The sequence below is a fragment of the Mus musculus genome, chromosome 10, assembly GCF_000001635.26.
Source record: "Mus musculus strain C57BL/6J chromosome 10, GRCm38.p6 C57BL/6J".
NCBI classification, from domain to species: domain Eukaryota; kingdom Metazoa; phylum Chordata; class Mammalia; order Rodentia; family Muridae; genus Mus; species Mus musculus.
In genome coordinates, this window is record NC_000076.6 from 14,133,604 (window position 1) to 14,152,293 (window position 18,690).

Here is an 18,690-nt window from a genome sequence, read left to right on the forward strand (position 1 = left end):
CTGTTTTCTGCAATCAATTTGTAGCCTTTTATTAAAGAATTTAAGCTAGCTTGCAGGAATGATAGAAGGGCAGGATGTATAGGCCAGACTATCCTGGAGAAAGCACGTGGAATGATTCTCTCTTTTGATCCTGCAGATGAAGCCTGATGCGCCCTTCTTGTTTGGCAACAAACTAGAAAGGAAATTAGCAGGAAATGTCCTAAAGGAAAGAGGGAAAGGAGAGATTCACGGAGATAAAGATCTTGGATCCAAACAAACTGAGCCAATCCGAATTAAGATCTTTGAAGGGGGGTAAGGAAACATAAGCCCAGATGTAAAATGTTCAGTTGTAAGTTGGTGTGAACGATCCTGATGGTTGTGTGTGGTAAATAGTGTGTGATCTTGCAGATGCACAAAGGAAATTCTTTTCTCAGTCAAAGTGATGAACGCTGGCTGGAGAAAGCTACCAACTACATACATTTTCTTCTAGGACCTGCCCTCCTCAGTGAGCACGGTCCCATTGTGCATCATAAGTTCCCTCTAAATTTATATGAAATTTTCTACATTGGCAGCCCCATGGTGTCTCATATGTTCCTTTATTCTTTACTACTTCCTCGGCATTTGGGTTACTGCATGGACATACTTGTATTCTGTGTTGATATGAGTGGAACCATGCAGACTTCTGTACATTTCTAAGAAATAGATTCTGTGAACTTCAGTCTTTCATGGGATCTGGACACTTTCATGACTTTTTTTTTTTTTTTTTTTTTTTTTTTGCTCTCCAAGTCAAGGTATGGGACTCAAGTAGTAAGGGCCAATAGTTATAAACATGGTACATAAACATATGATATACATATTTGATATGTACACATATCAAATAATATATGCATATAACATATATAGCAAATATATACAATTAAGAAAATATAAGTATATATGATAGCTACGTTTGTTTTTTTTTCCAAAAAAATTTTTATTAGATTTTTTTTCTTTTTTTTTTCTTCATTTACATTTCAAATGCTATCCCAAAAGTCCCCTCTGCCCTCCCTCTGCCCTGCTCCCCCTAGGTTTTTGTTTCAATAGAAATATATTAGTTGCAATCAATGGAAGAGGTCTAGAGCTATGATTTTAGCTAAAAAAATGTTAACTACATTAAATATATTTGGGGGATTATGTCATTTAGTCCCATCTCACCAACCTATCTCTAAATTACAAAGTTTCATGACCATACTTTTATTCCAATGGCATTTGAAGGACAAAATTTTACTTTTGACCATGAAAAAAGGTTGACTGTTAGTGACAGAATTTCTCACACTTCTACCTACCAATTTGGAGTTGGTTGTTATAGTTGAGTTGCCCTTGGATTTTTTTGCTTCATTTAGGCATTGAGTCTTTTCACCACACTTGCATGTATGCATGAACTTTGTCTCAGGATTTTTTGACATCTGACATATCATTACATAAATGAAAAGAATATAGATTTTGTCTTTCCCAAGAGACCGGTCTCTCAGATCTCTGTGACTCAATCATCATACTTCTATGCAGCAGCTGTCTTCAGAGTAGTGCATATGTACTTACATACATGCACTGGTGTATATGGCTTACAGCAACCATTAGGATTATTGTATGTTTTGAGGAATGCATCTCTGCTAACAAAGAACATAGGTGGAAATAAAAACACTTCTGGGACTCTCTTCTGCTGTGTTTTGATGATCCAGAAAAATCACATGTATTTTTTATTTTCTGTTTTCTAACTCAGGCACATTTTAATCTCTGAACTAATTCTCTAACAATTTCTGGTAGCCAGCATTCATTCCAAACAGCACATTCTCACCTCTGACGTTGTTGGTTGCAAGTGGTAACAACAGTGACAGGGATTACTGACTAGATTGTCCAGGTTATCTAGTTGATAGGGATAATATGCATTTCTTTAAATTGCTGCTTTTCAAAATCCATTGTGTACTGGGTTGATTTGTGGGTCTTCAGAAATGTGGGTATTCATAAATAGGCTAGCTGAACACATTATCCCCATATACAGATTTATGTAGAATTTTACTTTATTTCATTCTTTAGATGAGTTAATCACCTAAGACACTGAAAATACTTTTTTTGTTTGAGGAGAAAATGTGCTTCTCATCAACTAAGTGTCTCAGCGTTTCTTCTGCTTTGAGGGAAAACATCGTGACCAAAAAGCCATTTGGGGAGGAACGCATTCATTATACCTCCAGATCATAGTCCATCATTGGAGTAAGTCGGGCCCGGAACTCAGGCAGGCCTGGAACCTGGAGACAGTAGCTGAGGCAGAGGCCACGGAGGGGTGCTCCTTACTGTCTTACTCCTCATGGCTTGTTCTGCTTACCTTCTTACAAAACCCAGGACCAACATCCCAGGGATGGCACCACCCACAATAGGCTGGGCTTTCTTTCCCACAATTCATAAGTAACTGAGAAATGCCTTGTAGCTGGATCTCATGGAGGCATTTCCTCCACTGAGAGTCCTTCCTCGCTCACAACTCTAGCTTGTGTTAAGTTGACAGACACAACCAGCCAGAACAACTGACCTCATGTCAACTTGACACACAGTCACTATTAAGCCACCACCCTTCCTTTCTTATTCATCCCCAAGATCTCACATTTAAAAACATAAGTTTAAAAGTCCTACAGTCTTTACAAACAAGCTCAAACACATTAAAATTACAGTCCCTTTAAAACAGCCAATGTCCTTTTAAAATTTAAAGTCTTTTAAAATTCAAAGTCTCTCAACTGTGGGCTACAGTAAAATACTTTCTTACTTCAAGAGGGAAAATCAGGGCACAGGCATAATAAAATCAAGACAAACCCAAATTCCAATCAGCCAGTGTCTGGGATCCACTCACAATCTTCTAGGTTGCTCCAAAGGGCTTGGGTCCCTTGCTGCAACTGGCCTGCACTGTAGACGTTATGTCCTGGTTCTTCCTCTCAGGCCCATGTTCCCAGAAATAAGACACAGACTCAAAATATATTTACAAATACTGTGGACATATAGCTAGGCTCCTCTCTGACTAGAATTATAACTTAAGATAGCCCATTTATTTGAACCTACATTCTGCGGTGTGGCTGGTTACCTTCGATCAGGCATGATGAGTTCTTCTCCTCATGTCTTCCTGGGCCAATCTTACTGTGTCTGGCTCTGTCTCAGAATTCTCTTTCCTTCTAGATGTTCCACCTCCTAATTCCTGCCTAAGCCATAGCCCATCAGTTCTATTGAGTGGTGCCACATGCATACAGACATAAGATATTCTTTCTATACTACACTTTCACCAATGGCTTCTCCTGGCTTCTCACATGGCCTTGGTGGTTCTCCATGACCCTTTCATGGCTTCAAAACCAGTACTACCTTGGTAACTCGTACTCATTACCAAGTTTGGCTGCCAGCACTAGGTACAACCTTGGCCACTTCTGGAGCACTTGTGCTCTCAGGAAACACTACCCAGAAGATTTCATCTCAGTGATACTGGTCTCTCCTTAATCACTGCTAATTTCTTAGCTCAAGCTGACCAGCATCAAGTATCCAAACAAAGCAAAGTTTTGATTTAGTAATTCTAGTATCTTTTAATCACAGCTGCTTTTTCATCCCCAGCTACCAGAACTACAGAACCTTAATTCGAGATAGCAAATGGTTCTAATAGAGTCTTCAAACCCCCTCTGAAATTTCCTAAGCCAGGTCTCCATCCTTTGCCTTGCATCTCCTAAGCTCCTATAGAACATCCCACAGAACTCTTAACATCTAGTGACCCTTCTAACCAAAAATTCCAAAGTCCTTCCACAATTGTCCCCACAACATGGTCAGGTATGTCACAGCAATATTCCACTATGCTTGAACCAACTGGTCTTTGTTAGGATTTATATTGCTGCAACATGACTGGAAAAAAAAAGTTGTGGAGGAAATTGAAATTGGTTATTCATCTTACACTTCAACATTGCTGTTCATTACCAAAGGAAGTCAGGAAAGCAACTCAAACAGAGCTGGAACCCAGAGACTGAAGCCAATGAAGAGGCCATGGAGGGATGCTGCTTACTGGCTTGTTCCTCATGGCTTGTTCAACCTGCTTTCTTATAGAACTCAGAACCTTCTGCCCAGGGATGACCCCACCCACGATGGGCTGGGCTCTCTCTCCCATCTACCAGTTATTAAGAAAATGCCTTATAGCTAAACCTTATGGAGATATTTTCTCAGTTGCAATTCCCTACTTTGACATAACTCTGGCTTGTATCAAGTTAATGCCCAAAACCAGCCAGTACAACTCAGTATTGATAAAGCTAGAGTAACCTTTCCTGAAGAATATTGGCTTTTTGTAAAATCATCATATCCCCTTAAGCAATTTCATCCTTCTTAGGAACAGAGAGTGAAATTGAATGTAGAAGGATGATTTTGCGTCTTGAGGATGTGTTCTGATTTATTATAAAATGCAAACATGAGAAGAAAACAAGTTTTAAGGCCAAGCCATAGTTGGGGTGTTTTATGAAAGGGGAAATGGCATGTAAAATTGATGGTTCTCATCTTCCCCTTTGATTAGTACCGACCAAAATGCCCAACATGCTGAGATGAAGCTTTATCCGTAGCAGAGTTGATATTCCAACACATGGAGGGATGTTTCATCTTGAAAAGCCTTCTACAAATTGGACAATTGAATTTGAATTCGCTTTTGTGTCTGCTTGGGGGTATTAGCTAGAGATGGGCATAGTCAGAAGCCTCTTAGAATGGGAAAAAAACATAAAACAAAACAAAGCTCTAGGTCTAAATACCACTAGGAATTCCACAGTGAACAAAGATTTTTGCATGTTAGCCAACCTTTGGAAGCTATACAAAGAACCTTCAGAAATCCTTTTTTGCCACAATGACATGGGAACTATGTCATATGCCCTGCAGTGATGTAAGGGATTGTACTATTTATTCAGTTGTGCAGTATAGGTCTACTGTGTGATAATCAAAATCTATGTGATTTATCATGTGCTGTCGGTTTCTAAGCAAAATGAGATTACAGAGCAATGGGTTGGTATCTCCTCTTCTATCAAGACTTTCATCTCCAGTTCATGACAGTAGATGGCCTCAGGTACACTTTCAGACCAATCTTTCAGGAAACAAACACTAATTTCATCCCAGAATCTCTAGTTCTCATTATGCAACGCTGCTTTCAAGAAGCCAGTTGAAATTTAAACTTCACATGAGTACAGTTTCATGGTCCTGGGAAGAACAGATCACATCTGTAGACAACAGTTGGGGAGCAGAGCTTAGCCTTGGCTAAGTTGAAATTTCAGAGGCACACATGTACCAGGGTTGTAAAAATAGAGTAGAAACTTGCAAGGAAGATTTCTATTCTCAGTTAGGATTATTTCTGAAAATGTCTCCATACGTATATTATAGATGATGTCATGTTAACAGATTATGCACGAAGCATGGTTATTCTAAAATGTTGGTATGCATTTAGTGATGCTCTTTGACTGGATGCTATACTATGCCCACAAGTGGGAGGTCCAGGTCTGTATCTCTCCGGACTTAGGTTAACCTATTGGGACATTTGTATATTCCATCAGTAAATCTGTTATTCCACATAGAATAAAGTTTTGCATACAGCAATAATTCTGTTACATAGATTGTCTCAAGTGTTTGCTATATAAACTTCCCAGGGTTCGTAGAAGTCAGGGTGAATAATTGGAAAAGACCCTCATAGAAATTGACATCAGGCAATGACTAGCTTTTGGTTTGGTATATCACATGCTAAGAGTATTTAAAATCACAGTGGTCTGCCTCTTCTTCAAATAGGTACAAATCCAATGAAGATTATGTGTATGTCAGAGGACGTGGACGGGGAAAGTATATTTGTGAAGAGTGTGGAATTCGCTGTAAGAAGCCAAGTATGCTCAAAAAACACATACGCACTCATACTGATGTTCGGCCTTATGTATGCAAGTTATGTAATTTTGCCTTCAAAACGAAAGGTATGAGCTTGGCTTTTGCAGCTGCTGCTGCTGTTTGGAGAGGGAAAGGTTTCAGGGAAACTTCCTGCTACTTAGGATTCTGAGTATTATTTTGTAACTCACTTTCACCAACCATAAAGAGTATTTTGTTTGTGCAAATATAACCCCCCTGAGATATATTTCCTCCTTCCTGTCCAGGATCAAAGGATGTATGTGAGACTCTGAGACTCCTTTTATGACTAATTAAGAGCTACAGACTGAGGGCCAGGCAGGTTGTCTCTGAAGGAAGTGGCTTAGAAGTGCCTGGATGGCTATTACTTCATGTTGGAAATTTATGTGGGCTAGATAATATTTGCAACAATATTGAGATTCTTCAGGAAGGCAATATGTGAGAGTCAGTGGATAAGCAAGGGAAGCTACTGAGAAGAAAATATGTGGCCATGGTCACTTTCAAGCGTATAAATAATGTAGAGATCCACAGACTCCCTGGTGGGCCCCCTCCATCCACAGCTGCATTAATTATACATAGAGACTTGATAGCTTCTGTTCTGTGTATTTATCAGCATTGGAGGCAAGTCTTACTCTCAGACCTCAAGAGTTAATCTCATCCAGCAAAGACCTGCCTTGAGATAACCTGTCGTTTTCCAATATCCGTTTTAAGAGGCTGATTTACACAGAAATGTTTCACTTACGGTTGCTCGACTTTTATTTCTATTATTCTGTAATCCGGTGAAAATCTTCATGTTGCATGTCGGATCTGTCTAAGGTAGCTTGTAGACAGCCCCTCATCAACCCACTTCATTTCTAGCATTTTCACATTTAATGTTAATATCAAGTAATCTGTCCTGACACATGAGAACAGACAATTAAAGCCAGGTATGAATTGTGATAATCCGGTAGGGAGACATATACCTATCTCAGTTGTAGCCCACAATATTAAGCTGTGCTCTTTTGACAGAAGTATTGATAGTCAGGGTCTTCAAATATCTGTTTATTAGGAGAGTATTTATGTGTCTTTAATGCCTCATTTGAAGTTTGATAGAGAGAGGAAACATAAACATCTGTATATCTAAAGAAATAAGGATACTGCTCTTTAAATACCCTTCTCCCTTAGCATGATCCAGCTTACTGAGAAGTTCCTGGGAGGAAAGATGTAAAAGTTTGATTTTAGGGCACACTGCAAGTCCACCAATCACTGTAAAGTTTACAAAATAATACTCTAAGTAAATGATTAAATCCAATTATACACCATTGGGAAGACTCCACCAGGAAAGAGTGTCCTCTTGATCATTAGTGGAATTTCCTTATCAGCCTTTGGGAGTATGCAGGCAGAGGTCTAGGAATTTGAGGGTTAGCAGTGCATTCTTGGGAGCTCCACAGGGTTCATCTGATGAAATATCCACTTTTCAGATTTTTGTTCTCTGAGTACAAGTGTGTCATAAGGACCTATCTTCCCCTTGCCTGTACCAAGCTCCTAAGGACCAATCCCTCTCCCTTGCCTTACCAAGCTCCTACCATTGTCTCCTATCCTGCTCTGGTCTGCTACATCAGATGCTCATGGCTTCTGCAAACCAAAGTCAAGGTGGGATTGTTTCCAATTCCAACTTCCTAGCTAGAAATCTGCTCTGAAGATTACAAACCTACTCAGAAGAAGAGAGCCCAAATAAGTTCCTCTCTGGAGTATGAGTATATATAGTTCATAGTTACTGTATATGAAGAAGCACACGAAAGTTCAGACAGACTTCGATCTGTGCCTGTGAGGGATTGATTTTAGGAGCTCCCATGCAGGCTCAGCCCCTGGATAAAGTGGAGTATTACTGGCACACAGCTCACATCCTCCTCTATACTTTTAAATAATTTCTGGATTACTTGAATACCTTATTCAAAGTAATTGCTGTGTTTTTTTTTAATCGTATTGTTTATGCAGTACCCAAGAAAGTAGATGGGAGTTTTTCAATACAGACAATCTTTTCTTCCAGTTTTGATCCTTGGGTGGTTAAGACCACAGAGGTAGAAGTCATGGATACAGAGGGCTGGCTGTATCTTATCTTGCCATGCTTAGCATCTTCACCCATATACAACACCATGCATATACAAACAGTAGCAGAAACAGATGAGTTTCATGAATTCATGGAAATTTAATAAAGTTTAACTCACTTACATCCTTAAGAGTTAACATATCCAAAATCTCTTCAAGCTCTTTCAAAAATTATAGATGTTTTGAATAGAGCAATAAAAGTGTAGAAATATTTGTATTGGAGATATAAAAATAATATGTAGAATTACTAGATCTATAAGCAACAAGTTAATCATAATGTGAGATAGTAATTTTTTGAAAGGATAGTTCATTGTGATTTAATTAATTAATTAATTAATAAGCATAGCTGTATCAGAGAGAGGAAAATAATGCCTTCATCAGGCTGAGTTTCTACCCAGGTTTCTGGGAGCCTGTACTGGAAAATAAAAGTGCATACTTGTGTGTTAATACTATATTGTCAAGATGACAACAGACAATAACACAGTCATTTCATGAGAACAAATGAATATACTCTAAGACCCTGCATTGATCCCTGAGTCTCTTATGATAAGTTTTGTAGTATAGAAAAATGCATGTGCATAAGGTAGTTCATCACACAATGTTTTGTATCAGTCATCACAGTTTGATAATTAATTCTCCGGTTCTCTTGTTTGCATTTTCTAGGAAACCTAACAAAACACATGAAATCTAAGGCCCACATGAAAAAGTGTCTGGAGCTGGGCGTGTCGATGACATCAGTAGATGACACAGAAACAGAAGAAGCAGGTACGTGGCTTACTGAATGGACTGGCCTCTCGGGTGGCCTTTGTGGTCCTGTGATTACACGCCACTTTATTAAGTACTCTTTGCAGGGAATGAAACAGCATACTGAGCTGCTTGGGAACTAAGGAGAAAGGAAACCATTTGCCGTGGAACTTGTTTTAGAGGGGGAGGGCTGTATTAGCAAAATAATTGTCTCTAAACACGATAAAGGGATGTGTGCATGAAGCAGGGGATGGAGTTGTGATTTATGTGCTGTGAAGCTTTGGGAGGAAACTGAAAGCATTTTAATGTGTTAGTCTGAGAGGAAACATAGTAGAAAAACTATCCATCATTAACCCCAGTTGAGGATCTGGAGGTCGGCAAACCTCCTGAGGTATCCCTCTTACACATAAACTTGCACCTGAAACAGGAGAGACAGGCTGTTGCTTTGCTTTTCTTCCTCTAGTGTCAGTCAATACTAGCCACATCCATTTGCTTTGAGTTGTGTCATGAGACTTCTCTGAAGTCTGAAATATGAGATCCTATTCTGGAGTTCTCAGGGGTGAAACCAAGTAGGTACAAGTAAGTGTCCAGGGGTGATTCAGAGCCATGATCAAACGTTTCAGGGGGTGAAGGGGGGTAAGGAAAGCTTTGGGGAAGAGTGTTGGGGCAGATAGAAGCTCCCAGGCTTGAAAGTGGGATCTTAACCTCTGTTAATAATTACTGTTGGGTTCTTTCAGAAAATATGGAAGAGTTGCACAAAACATCTGAGAAGCACAGCATGTCCGGCATCTCCACTGATCACCAGTTCTCCGATGCGGAGGAATCGGATGGGGAAGATGGAGATGACAACGATGATGATGATGAAGATGACGATGACTTTGATGACCAAGGAGATTTGACACCCAAAACAAGGTCAAGAAGCACCAGTCCTCAGCCTCCTAGGTTCTCCTCCTTGCCTGTCAATGTTGGCGCTGTAGCCCATGGCGTCCCTTCAGATAGCTCTCTGGGACATTCGTCATTGATCAGCTATTTGGTCACTCTACCGAGTATTCAGGTTACTCAGCTCATGACACCCAGTGACTCTTGTGATGACACTCAGATGACAGAATATCAGAGGCTGTTCCAGAGCAAAAGCACAGACTCTGAACCGGACAAAGACAGGTTAGACATCCCAAGCTCCATGGACGAAGAGGCCATGTTGTCTTCAGAGCCAAGCTCCTCCCCAAGGGACTTCTCCCCCTCAAGCTACCGTTCCTCCCCAGGCTATGATTCTTCACCCTGTCGAGATAATTCGCCAAAGAGGTATCTGATACCCAAAGGAGATTTGTCACCCAGAAGACATTTATCACCTAGACGAGACCTGTCGCCGATGAGGCATCTGTCACCAAGAAAAGAAGCTGCATTGAGGAGAGAGATGTCCCAAGGGGATGCCTCACCAAGAAGGCACTTGTCCCCAAGGAGACCATTGTCTCCTGGAAAGGACATTACAGCAAGAAGAGATCTCTCTCCCAGAAGAGAGAGAAGATATATGACCACCATCAGAGCACCGTCTCCCAGAAGGGCTTTATATCCTAACCCTCCATTATCCATGGGACAGTATCTACAAACAGAGCCAATTGTATTGGGGCCTCCTGTAAGTATAGCCTGAGTTCTCTTCACCAGAGCTGCAGAGCATTAGAACCTCCTATAGGATAGTTATAAGGCATTTATTATAATGTGGGTGTAATGAACCTATTAATACAAATAGCAGGGAGACATTTTATCACACATCGTGTTGGTGACATGGCTGTGGCATTATTCCAAGTATAAGATTGTATCAAAGCAGGAGTGAACTTGCAGGTAGGAACAGGAGAAGCCTTCCGAATGTTTCGCAAGCATAACTATAGACTTGAGCCAAAACCCTTAGGTGACGCCCCAGGTATGGCATGCTTATGAAGACAAACATGAAGACAGTAAATTGTTAGTGATATTTACACTTCAGCAGGGGAGGACTCTGATGCAGGCTTCGTCCTTGACTTCCAAAATGATTTTTAAAATATACTCATTACATTGCCCAACATGTGTACATGTGCAAATGGTCAGGGCCTGGGAAAAGGTGGTGTGACACTCTAGTAGCCCATAAGGTAAAGACATAAAGGTTTCTGCACTTTTTTTTCCTGTTGTTGCTGTTAGCACCAGGTGTAGATGCTGAGGGAGAATTCGGGCCAGAGAATGAGCTGTCAGAGGGCTCCAGAGAATATTCTGAGGGGTCCACCTTTTTCTTGTATTATTAAGTAAGATGACAGCAGTAGTGGCTATGGGCCACACTGAAACCACAGCTTTACTGAAAAGCTACAACGGAGCCCCTCCTCTCCTCATTGCACAGCAGCCTGGCAGATCATGGTGTCTCTTTCCATTGGGGTAGGATTGTCAAAGAGCAGGCAGAGAGCACAGAGGCATGCTGCCTTCTGAGTTTGTTTGCTTTAAAAGTGGTGTTAGTTTCCAGATCTTCCTTCCTGCCCTCTTTCCTCTGTTTTCTGTCTGGCATAGCATGGTCTTTCTCAGGCATAGAAGGCACTGCTAACTCCTCGCTCTGTCTGCTCCTGCCCTGGTAGCCAGTCCCTTCTCTCTCATTGCCTACTGCTATCTTGATTCATGAGCTTACACTGCCATTCTCAAACTGTAGGAAATCTCCCAGCCTTCCTTGCAGTATCCTCATCATCCTTTTTTCATAAACCGGGAGCAAAGTTCATCTTGATGTTGCAATCCTGCAGAGATGTGCCCTGATGTCTGCACCCGGCTGATTTCAAGCTAGTAAATTAGCAAGCTAGGGAAAAAAAACATCACATCTCTGCAAGTTTCTATATCTTGTGCTACCTAAGTCACTATATAGTTACTAGGAAGCTGGAAATCCCTCTGATGATTCCTGTGACAGAGACATGGTGATGCTGGCAGGGTGCGCTAAACTAGTCCTGATCCCTCCTTCCTGAGGCTTTTGAGTCAGCTTTTGGCCAAGCAGACCATAACTGGCTTCTATGAGTCAATGGAACACATTCAGGTTACCATGTCATGAAAACAAAGCCATTGATTTAACATGCTGTTAAACTCAGGCCAAGGAATTCATTAACTAATTAAGAATAAAATAAAACAGAATAAAATAATTCATTTATTTTGGACCTTTGAATCCCTACAAAGTTAATTAAGAAATTTAGTGCCAAACAAGAAAATAAGTTTCACCAGTTACTGAGTTTTTCCTAAATTTTTGTGTGGTTTTATTTCATTTCATTTTGTTCCTAAAATCTCTGGATGCCTCACAGAGCTCATCCTTCATCCCCACCAAATCCTTTGGCTTGCTACCCAGTCCAGTTATCTTTAAAGAAAAAATGCCCCCTTGCTGCTTGTTCTCATAGGAGGCAGCAGAGCTGGGATTCAAGCAGGAGCCCTGTCCTGAGTCCTCATGTTGTGTTGACTGGTCGCCTCTGGATGGCAGTGACAACTATATCTTTCTGTGATGTGTGAAAGAGACATTTCTGGTCAGAGAAAAATAGACCTGACCATGCTCTGACAGGTGTCCCTTCTGACTGCTCTGTAGGATGAAGACTTTCCTCTCTCTAAAAAAATGTATAGAAAGGATTATGACCAGCCATTGTCCCTTGTCACAGAAATTCTGTCCTGCTACCTTGTCATTTTGCACACCTTGATGGAAGCTTTACAGGGCAATGACTGGGGTGAAGGGACTATGACACCCAGGATGACATAAGATATAATTGGTTTAGTCTGAACTTAGAGCCAGAGAGAAGGTTTAGATGGAGAAACACACACCACTAGGATTCCTCCTCTAACACTATCTGGTTCATTTTAATAGATAGTAGAATTTAAAAGTGTCTTTATTCAGTCAGTCACCATTTTTGAGGACTGGAACTGGAGTATGGTTCAAAAGGGAAATATATTACAGTTACAGCCTCATTTTCTTATGCATATCTGTTTCTGTGTGTAGATGAAGAGTGTCTTCAGTAAAGCAGTCAGTGCTCAGTCTCTCTCTTGTCTGTGCCATCTTGGGTGGGTTGTCTTGCATCGTGGCCACTTGTGTAAGGAAGTCTGCATCAGTCAGACATAGTCCTTGCCTAGATATTGTCTGTCCCTAAAAGATGTTGCACGGCTATAAGCAGTACAGCTGTTAGCACATTTAGGTTAGGGCCTTTCTCAGGTCAGGACTTCTGCTCAGTTACCTCTAGCTGGTGCCAAAAGCATTAGGGTTCCTCTGCCTTAACTGCTGTTTGATGAAGACTTACACACCATTTACAGGATTCTTCTTGAGTCCTGAAATGGTCACGTATCCTACCTTTTGAGGTTCTGGTAATTCCAGGGATGCTTATTGGACCATTTCATCTGTGTTGCAGAACAAATAATTTTTGTACAGCTTGAATAAGCTGTAGCCCAGACCAAGATGAATTCCAAGCATGGTAGACAGTAGTAGGCATATGCATAATGTATAGTTTGGAGGCCAGGCTCAAATCTAAATAGAACTGTATGGATCCCTAATGGTAGCATTTGGTCCTTGAATCTGAGCACTGAAGCATCCTTGAGATGAATGCTACAATTTTTAAGATAGCTTTCCAAAATTGTGAGCATATTTGACAAGTTTTAATCTACCTTGAGTTCCCATATAAGGAAGCAGTGAAGTCCATTATTAATGAATCCTAGCAATTAAAATTCTGACTAATTCACTAGAGCCGGATAATCTGGCGATCTAAGCTGTGTTCTACTACAAAAAAATGAGAATAGCAAAGTCTTCATTTAAGGAGAAAACCATGAAATCCAGAATTGTGGCTCCAAATTTTAAATACCTTTGCTTCATTAATTCCAAGAAGACATTCATGTTATAAGTAATACCAACAGAAAAATTGAGCCATAATCATCTTTGATTTCAGCTATGAAATTGAATATAAATGATTAACCATTAAACACACATGCTATTAATGGGTATTTGCTTCCTTTCAAACATTGCCATTTCTACAAGACTTAGCTTTGATCTGGGACTTGAAGAACTCTGCATTCTTTACAGGGCCTCTTCTTAGTTGGGATGTATTCTTGTAGGCATACTAAGATCTCTCCTCATAGTGGTTTCTTCCTCTAGATTAGTGCTCAACACAAAGAGACTTCTAAGTAGGGATGTATTCCTGTAGGCCAAGCCTTGCACAGCAAAGGAACAGATTTCTCAAAACCACCCTGCCTTCCTTTGTGTGAAAAAGTGTTTTCTCTAGTGGGAAATATTTAAAAAGCAATCCTTGCAACACTGGCAGGGCATTGGTGGACAGGCTGGCCTGTTTTCAGCCTGGTCTGCTTTCAGCCTTGTGTACTCTTTGACTGGAAGCTCTGAAATCTCTCCACCAGGCTTGCAAAGTTCCCAGGGCAGGTCATTGCCACACCAGCCCCATGCTTCCAGATTTCCACGGCTTTTTGGGGTGCACTTCTCGCAAACCCCATCCTTTGCCACAGTACCATTCTCTGGAACCCAGTTGAGTCACTGTGTGAAGGAAAACACACAAACTTAGTCTAGAATCAATAGGTAACACAATCGCTGGACGCAGCAACTAGCATCCCAATTTGTAAGCCATTCTAAGTTCAATCCTCCAGTTCTCCAGTAGTGGATCCCAACAGATCTGCCACGTGAACTGGGGGGGGGGGGGGGGGGGCGGCTCTGCTACCTACATTTTGCCCTGCATTCTCACCCCAGTCCACCAGCCCAGTCTCCTCTTCCATCATCCCTTTCTCCCTTTCTCTGACCCGGAAGTCCCAGTGATTGGTTCCTTGAAATCTTGATTCATTAGGGGAAGGTTCACATGAAGTCACATGAGTACATGATTCACTCCTTGTCCCAGGCATCCCCTCTTGGGGAAGTGGAATTAGCAACAAAATAGAAACAGTACCAGTGCTATCCATAATGGTTTTCTTTCTTTCTTTTTCTTTTTCTTTTTTTCATTTTTTTTTCTTTTTTTGGGTTTTTTGAGACAGGGTTTCTCTGTATAGCTCTGGCTGTCCTGGAACTCATGCTGTAGACCAGGCTGGCCGCGAACTCAAAAATCAGCCTGCCTCTGCCTCCCGAGTGCTGGGATTAAAGGCATGCGCCACCACACCCAGTTCACAATGGTTTTCTTAAAGCCTGTTGCCAACTTATTATTTTTACCAAGCCTAGGGAATATCTTTCAGTGCAGCCTACAGCATAAATAGTTGATAATCTTGTTCCCTTTGAGTTTAAATCCCATCAATATTTACTAGTCATCCTTTGTGTGTTTTGTTTTGTGTTTTCTTTGTTGGTTTGATGTTTTCCTGGTGAATCCATTCTTTTTACTTGCTCTTCTGAAGAAATACCCATCATGTGATATTATGCCTAGTGGGAAATAGACTGGTTGCTTTAGCATTTTGCACTTGAAAAACAAAAGCCACTGTCCACAGGGGAATACCTTCATTAAAGAACTGGAAAAATTAGTTAAGGAAGCTATTCAATTTTGAGAAATTCTTTCTAAGTGCCAGGCATCCTGAAGAAGGGATGGGAAAAGAGAGGGAAAGAGGGAACAGGTCTCAACTCTGTGCTCTGTTTTCCTGTGTAGAATCTAAGAAGAGGAATACCTCAGGTTCCTTACTTCAGTCTCTATGGAGACCAAGAAGGTGCTTATGAACATCACGGCTCCAGCCTTTTCCCTGAGGGTCCTACTGACTATGTCTTCAGTCATCTTCCACTACACTCTCAGCAGCAAGTACGAGCTCCTATACCCATGGTGCCAGTTGGTGGGATCCAAATGGTTCACTCCTTGCCGCCTGCCCTTTCCGGTTTACATCCTCCACCCACATTGCCTCTGCCCACAGAGGGCTCTGAGGAGAAGAAAGGAGCACCAGGGGAGGCCTTTGCCAAGGATCCCTACATCCTTTCCAGGCGGCATGAGAAACAAGCCCCTCAAGTTTTGCAGTCATCTGGTCTACCTAGTTCTCCCTCCTCCCCACGGCTATTGATGAAACAGAGTACTTCAGAAGACAGCCTAAATTCCACGGAGAGAGAACAGGAGGAAAACATACAGACTTGTACAAAAGCCATTGCCTCACTCCGGATTGCAACAGAAGAGGCAGCTCTGCTTGGGGCTGACCCTCCCACATGGGTACAAGAGTCCCCCCAGAAACCCTTGGAAAGTGCACACGTCAGCATTAGACACTTTGGCGGGCCTGAGCCAGGTCAGCCCTGTACCTCAGCCGCCCACCCTGACTTACATGATGGTGAAAAGGACACTTTTGGTACATCACAGACTGCAGTAGCTCACCCCACGTTTTACAGCAAGAGCAGTGTGGATGAGAAGCGGGTGGACTTTCAGAGCAGCAAGGAATTATCTTTAAGCACAGAGGAAGGCAATGAACCTTCACCAGAAAAGAATCAACTCCATTGATCTGCAATGCATGGACACATTCATTTCCACATTTCCCCCTCCCCTGTTTTGTTTTTGTTTTTCTAGGAATAGAAGTAAACAAGTTGATAGCATGCCTGTCCTAAGTTACAGTAGTTGGCTATTATAAATACTTTTGTTATTTTGAAAACAATTAGGTAAATTAACAAGTCATCTTGAGCCTGACCAAAACAAAATTTGAAATTAACCTATTGGGTCTGGTACTTTGAAAATTGTACAGATGTTTGTGCCTTTTCTTTACTTTGCTTATATTCTTATAAGCATTTTTTAGCAGTAATTTGTACATATTTTAGAATTTGTGTATCTGCTTTGTAATAAATGTAATCTCTTTCCTCTTTTGGACACTTGGATCTAAACGATGTAAAGCAAAGCAGCATCTATATATATGTGAGGTTGCACTAAAACATATTTTTATATGATAAAAACTGAACAGCTTTTATGTACAGCTCTGATTCTGTAATACTAATATTTATTTTATTTCATAAACTGTACATTTTTCTTAATGTTGTGGATTGCTTTTCTATGTGACGCATGGATTTAACTGTTGCGAAACTAGAACGGAAATGTCCATTGTAAGCAAGATATTTAAACTAGAATATCTTATTCTGCACTTATGCATTAGTTACAAAAAAAAGATAAAGAACGTATCAGTCGGTTCTTAACTTGTAAATTCTTTTTGTCTCTTGTTTGCTGGATTGACAATAACTTAAGTGCTGGTTGTGATTTTAAATGGATAGTACCGTAAAGCATTAAAGTAAACAATGTGCTATTGTGAGTTTTTTCAAAGCTTTATAAATCAGTTATAAATAATATTAAAAGTATTTGGTCTTATGTGAACATGTTGATCTATATACTCATCTAAAAATATGGGAAAAACATTCCGCCCCATGTAAATATGTACAAGTGCATCACTGGTACAATTTTCTGTTACTCGGTTGGACACGAGGTTGCCACAGACCTATGCTAGAGTGTCTTTAAAATTAAAGTGAGAAAGCACATGGACTGTGTAGAGCTTGGTTATCGGCCGGCCCGGTGGCTTGGTAGGCAGTGCTGTGCACTGCCCATGGAGAAGACCTGGGCTTAAAAAAATCTTGGTTCTTGCTGCACAGGATAGTGACTGGAACTATGGCTGCAGGGAGGGTTCGCACTTGGACTCGAGGGTTGGGTGTGGAAGTGGGGAAAGGGGATGGAGACCTGCTCCCCAGCTCTTCCCATCAGCCAGTCCACATGGTTACAGGGTTACCATCAGCATTAGGAAATGTCACCTTACCCTTCTGTACAGGGAAAGAGTGTCACTCCTGGCTGTCTCAGGGGGAATGAAGAAGAGAAGCCTTCAAGAGAAAGCAGCTCTTGGTAGGAGGAAGTTTTTTTTGTATATAACCTTCAGAATGGCTTTTGATCAGTGTTGAAGGTGGGAAGAGCCTTTGCAGGTCCAGAAGAGCGGAGCAGAGGGGTACAGCAACATGTGCACACGCATGCACATGTTTGTGCATGCGCACACACAATCTGGGTTATCTTTGTGCTATATAGTGGATTATAATTCTGTGAAACCAAGTTTGTATATTGAATTACATTAAGGAGTGTTCTTTAAAAAGAGAAATAAATATACAATTAAATGCTTGAAGTGTCTAGTTCTTGTGTGTGTGTGTGTGTGTGTGTGAATGTTTTGTTTCACTTCTGATTTTGTTTCTTAGAGGCTTTTGATGCTTTTAACCTACACTCTAATTTTAATTGTTAGGTTCCATCTATCTCAAGAGGCACATCAACTGCAGATGGTCTCTAACCAAGTGATAAGGTAGTTATTGGTTTCCATGGGTCATCTGATTAGCCTAGATGGCAGGGAGTTTCTAGAATGGAGGCTTGCGAAATGAAAAGACTTGAGCCTAGGAAGCATGCACTCTTGTTTCCAAGGTAAAAAAACAAAAACATCAGAAATATACAAAAAAATATCCACAGATCAAGGGGCTCTTGAAGACCAGAATCTTTTTAATTATGAAAGTAATTAAAAAGTTCATAACATGTAGAAATCTCAGTATTTTTATTATAAATACCTCAAGTTGGTAAGTGTGTACCTTACCTGTTTTATGAGTCAGACAATCATAACTGTTTTGCAAGCATGAATCCAAGGTGAACAAAGATGACCAACTAAGAATCTCCAGATCGTTTTGATTATGTAGGGAGAGTTTTGTCTTACTCCTCTGACATGGGGTGTGAGCGATGGAGAAAAAGTTGGGGTAGAGAGGATTTAGGGCCTTTGCTTTTGTCCAGTTCTTCAGTGTTCATCAAGCAGTGCTTGGGTGCCTGTTATGAGCTGAGAAGAAGATGGACTTCTGCAGTGGGTGACAATGTTTGTTTTCCAGAAACTCACAGAAGTAGTGGAGATTTCTATGTGAGAAAATGTTAGAATTAAAAACTGCACTGGGGCATTTTGTCATAATCAAGGTTGGTAATCAGGACTGTGCTTTTGTAAGTAGGAAGAGGGAGACCCCCCCCCCCGCCAGGGCCTTGGGACACAGCCTAGAAATAATTTGTTGACAGA

At 41.0% G+C, this 18,690-nt stretch overlaps 1 protein-coding gene across 23 annotated transcripts in view; it reads left to right on the forward strand.

Annotated features, from left to right (window-relative positions):
* Hivep2 (human immunodeficiency virus type I enhancer binding protein 2) overlaps positions 1-17,775 on the forward strand; it is a 189,770-nt gene extending 171,995 nt beyond the window's left edge. For 19 of the 23 annotated variants that reach the window (XM_030244891.1, XM_030244892.1, XM_011243131.3 and 16 more), the window contains 5 exons: positions 137-291; positions 5,782-5,957; positions 8,638-8,739; positions 9,456-10,351; positions 15,309-17,767. In XM_030244891.1, the coding sequence (XP_030100751.1) occupies positions 137-291; positions 5,782-5,957; positions 8,638-8,739; positions 9,456-10,351; positions 15,309-16,133 (2,154 nt within the window). In that variant the 3' untranslated portion in view covers positions 16,134-17,767. Of the gene's footprint in view, positions 1-136; positions 292-5,781; positions 5,958-8,637; positions 8,740-9,455; positions 10,352-15,308 lie in introns of all 23 variants that reach the window. The other 4 variants (NM_001358783.1, NM_001358782.1, NM_010437.2 and 1 more) reach the window with 2 other exon arrangements.
* The last annotated feature ends 915 nt before the right edge of the window (positions 17,776-18,690 follow it).